At 48.6% G+C, this 2,558-nt stretch overlaps 1 protein-coding gene across 1 annotated transcript; it reads right to left on the bottom strand.

Annotated features, from left to right (window-relative positions):
• Window positions 1–516: 516 nt before the first annotated feature.
• Window positions 517–1,140, bottom strand: PPTG_19225 (hypothetical protein; the record flags this gene model as incomplete). Its single annotated transcript, XM_008917565.1, has 1 exon — window positions 517–1,140. The coding sequence occupies one exon, from the start codon at window positions 1,138–1,140 to the stop codon at window positions 517–519; it is 624 nt and encodes a 207-aa protein (XP_008915813.1).
• Between the last annotated feature and the right edge of the window lie 1,418 nt (window positions 1,141–2,558).

The following is a 2,558-nucleotide window of genomic DNA, read 5'->3' on the forward strand; positions in this document are numbered from 1 at the left end:
CTTGAAGTCCAAAGTGTACGACATCATTGGTCCAGCATCTAACTATTCGCCGCTTCCAAATGTCGAGCCAAACCGTGTCGATGTAAGTAGGTTCCTCGTGAGACAGCCGATGTAAATACGCTCGACGGTCCTTGTATTCCGGTTCGGTACGAGCACGTACAAGATCCAAAAATGCATCACAGAATTCCCGGTGTTGCTCCGAGTCCTTCCACTTCGGTGTGCGATCTGTTGATTTTTCTGTGTTGAGGACTCGAGGGAATCTGTGTTGCCGTGCATGAGTCTCGACGACCTTAACAATGTGCCAAAGACACAAAAGTGAAGGGCAGTTCGGGAATACGAGCTCTAAGGAATTCAAAAGTACTTCGTCCCGATCTGAAAAAAATACTTGAGGGTGCACAATGCCGTTTTCTTCCATCATTCGCTTCAGTGTCCGCAGCGACCAAGCAAAATCCGTCCCTTTTTCTCCAACAAGAAGAACTCATCGCCTGATAACTGCTTGAAAAGAGCCTCTATCCTTTAGAGACAACAAAGAGACGAAATGGTGGCTGAATGCCGAGCGTTGTAGATATCTCTAGCAAGGAGATTAGTCCCAGACCCATCCGAACGCAGAGCTGCCAGGGTCTGAACGGCGCGAACTCCTGTCTGCGATTGCACTACGACATGACTGCGAATTTTGTCGCTTAGTTCTGATCGACAATGAACTGGATGAGAGGAAACTTCCTTAGAAGGAGGGTGGTTATGTGTAGTGGAGATGGGGCCGTGAATAATATGCCACGTTGCGACACCCTCGTCGTCGGTTCTTCTGACTATATCAATCTTCATCTTGCATCCGCAACGTCGACTTGCAGCATTGGGTCGGCGACGACTACCAGCGCGAGATATGTTGTGAGTTCGACGTTGTTCGTGACGATCACAGGCAAAGATTACTCTCCTAGTATTTTTGTTAGCGTCTTGGCACGAGCGTTTAACGACGAGGCCGTACCCAACCGATTTTGCTGAAGCATTTGCTGCATTTTGAGCTTCCGCTCGACTTGAAAATGAGGCTTCGGCGTGGACATCAATCTCCCACGTCAAGTTCTCATCTTGAAGTTTGAGTTCGGTGATGTCAACGGGTCCCAATACGTCGGCACGAGTTGTCATCTGGGGTCGTGTACAGCGCTAGGGGGTGGCCAATCCCGGAATGAAAACGCAACGTTCAGCAAAGAAGTTTTGGATTTATTTCGAATGTGCGGACGTTTCGAAACTGATCATATTTTTGCTTGCATTGCCTCGCGACAAGTGTGTTGTACGCTATATATAACACACTACAATTTATCTTTCTAAAGCACATTTTAAAATATAGTATTGCTGTCTTCAATCAGCTAATATTCTGGAAAATGGACCCAGTACTTCTCTACCTGTATCTTTCCCCAGCACGTCGCCAAACGCACAAGTCTTGATAGCGCTTAGTGTACGAGTAGTTATTTCTCTACGACGGTGTATCGATTGACAATTCATTTGGTGTAATACCTTGGCAACGGACTTGACGAAGTTCTCTCTAAACGTTTTGTACCAAAATTACAGTACACTGTACCGTGCGTGGTGTTGATAGTGATTTATTTACATGGTGTTGGTAGCGATTTACGTGGTGTCGATATTAACTTCCGCGCCTCCCACCTGCCGGCGTAATGTTCCATATCGCAACGGTTCCGACTTCCCTACATTTTCCGACCGTTCGGGCTGACACAAATTAAAGCCAGGTGTAGGGAAATCACATTAATACGTTTACACAAAGTACGACGAGTTCAGTCAGCTTAGGCGATTCACAGGCGCCAGGAAATGAGCTGTAGAGGCCAGTAGGCCGAGAAAATCGACTTTTTCTTATCTAGCACTATTATGGGCTTGGAGCAGTGTGCGTTTCAGCCCGCAAATTCATGAATGAAACCCGATGCGCGGGAGGGGGGCCACTAATAGGGGCGGCTATCTTTCAAATAATGACAAACTCAACTCAAAATTGTGACGTATTCTCTACAGCTAACCGTTTTAAAACCTTAGTAATGTTTTTAACTGGCCAATAGGAGAGCGTCACGAATAAACACCCTGCCGACAGGGAACCTAGCATCTCAGCCTTCCCTTTTAATGTCCGAAACCCTCAGATCTCTAGTGGCCTCCGCCCACCCAACTCCGACGACGAAGCTCACAGATTGAGCGCAGGACTTGTCCTGAGGAGCGGGGTCGATATCCGCCGTCGCCAAGCAACTTTGGGTGGAGGCCTAGCGAGCACCGGATACGACAAGGGCAGTGAAAAGCTGGAGGCGTGCGGTGTGCAGTGGGTTTGTGCGCGTGTGGGTGGAGATAGCGATGTGGGAAGAGCGGCGTGCTTGCGGTAAGGAGTGTTGCTATCAGTGTCGGCGGTGGTGGATGTGAGGCTATGAAATATATGTATTAGATGCATGGATCTCTGTGTGTTTTACACGTGGCCTGCTATGGCAAGTATGTCTTGTGTGTCGACAGGAGCGGGGTCTTCAATGCGGCCGATGGCGAGGAGACGCTTGTACGCGGCGATGCGCTCGTCCAAG

Source organism: Phytophthora parasitica, assembly GCF_000247585.1.
Source record: "Phytophthora parasitica INRA-310 unplaced genomic scaffold supercont2.106, whole genome shotgun sequence".
In the NCBI taxonomy this organism is placed as follows: domain Eukaryota; phylum Oomycota; class Peronosporomycetes; order Peronosporales; family Peronosporaceae; genus Phytophthora; species Phytophthora nicotianae.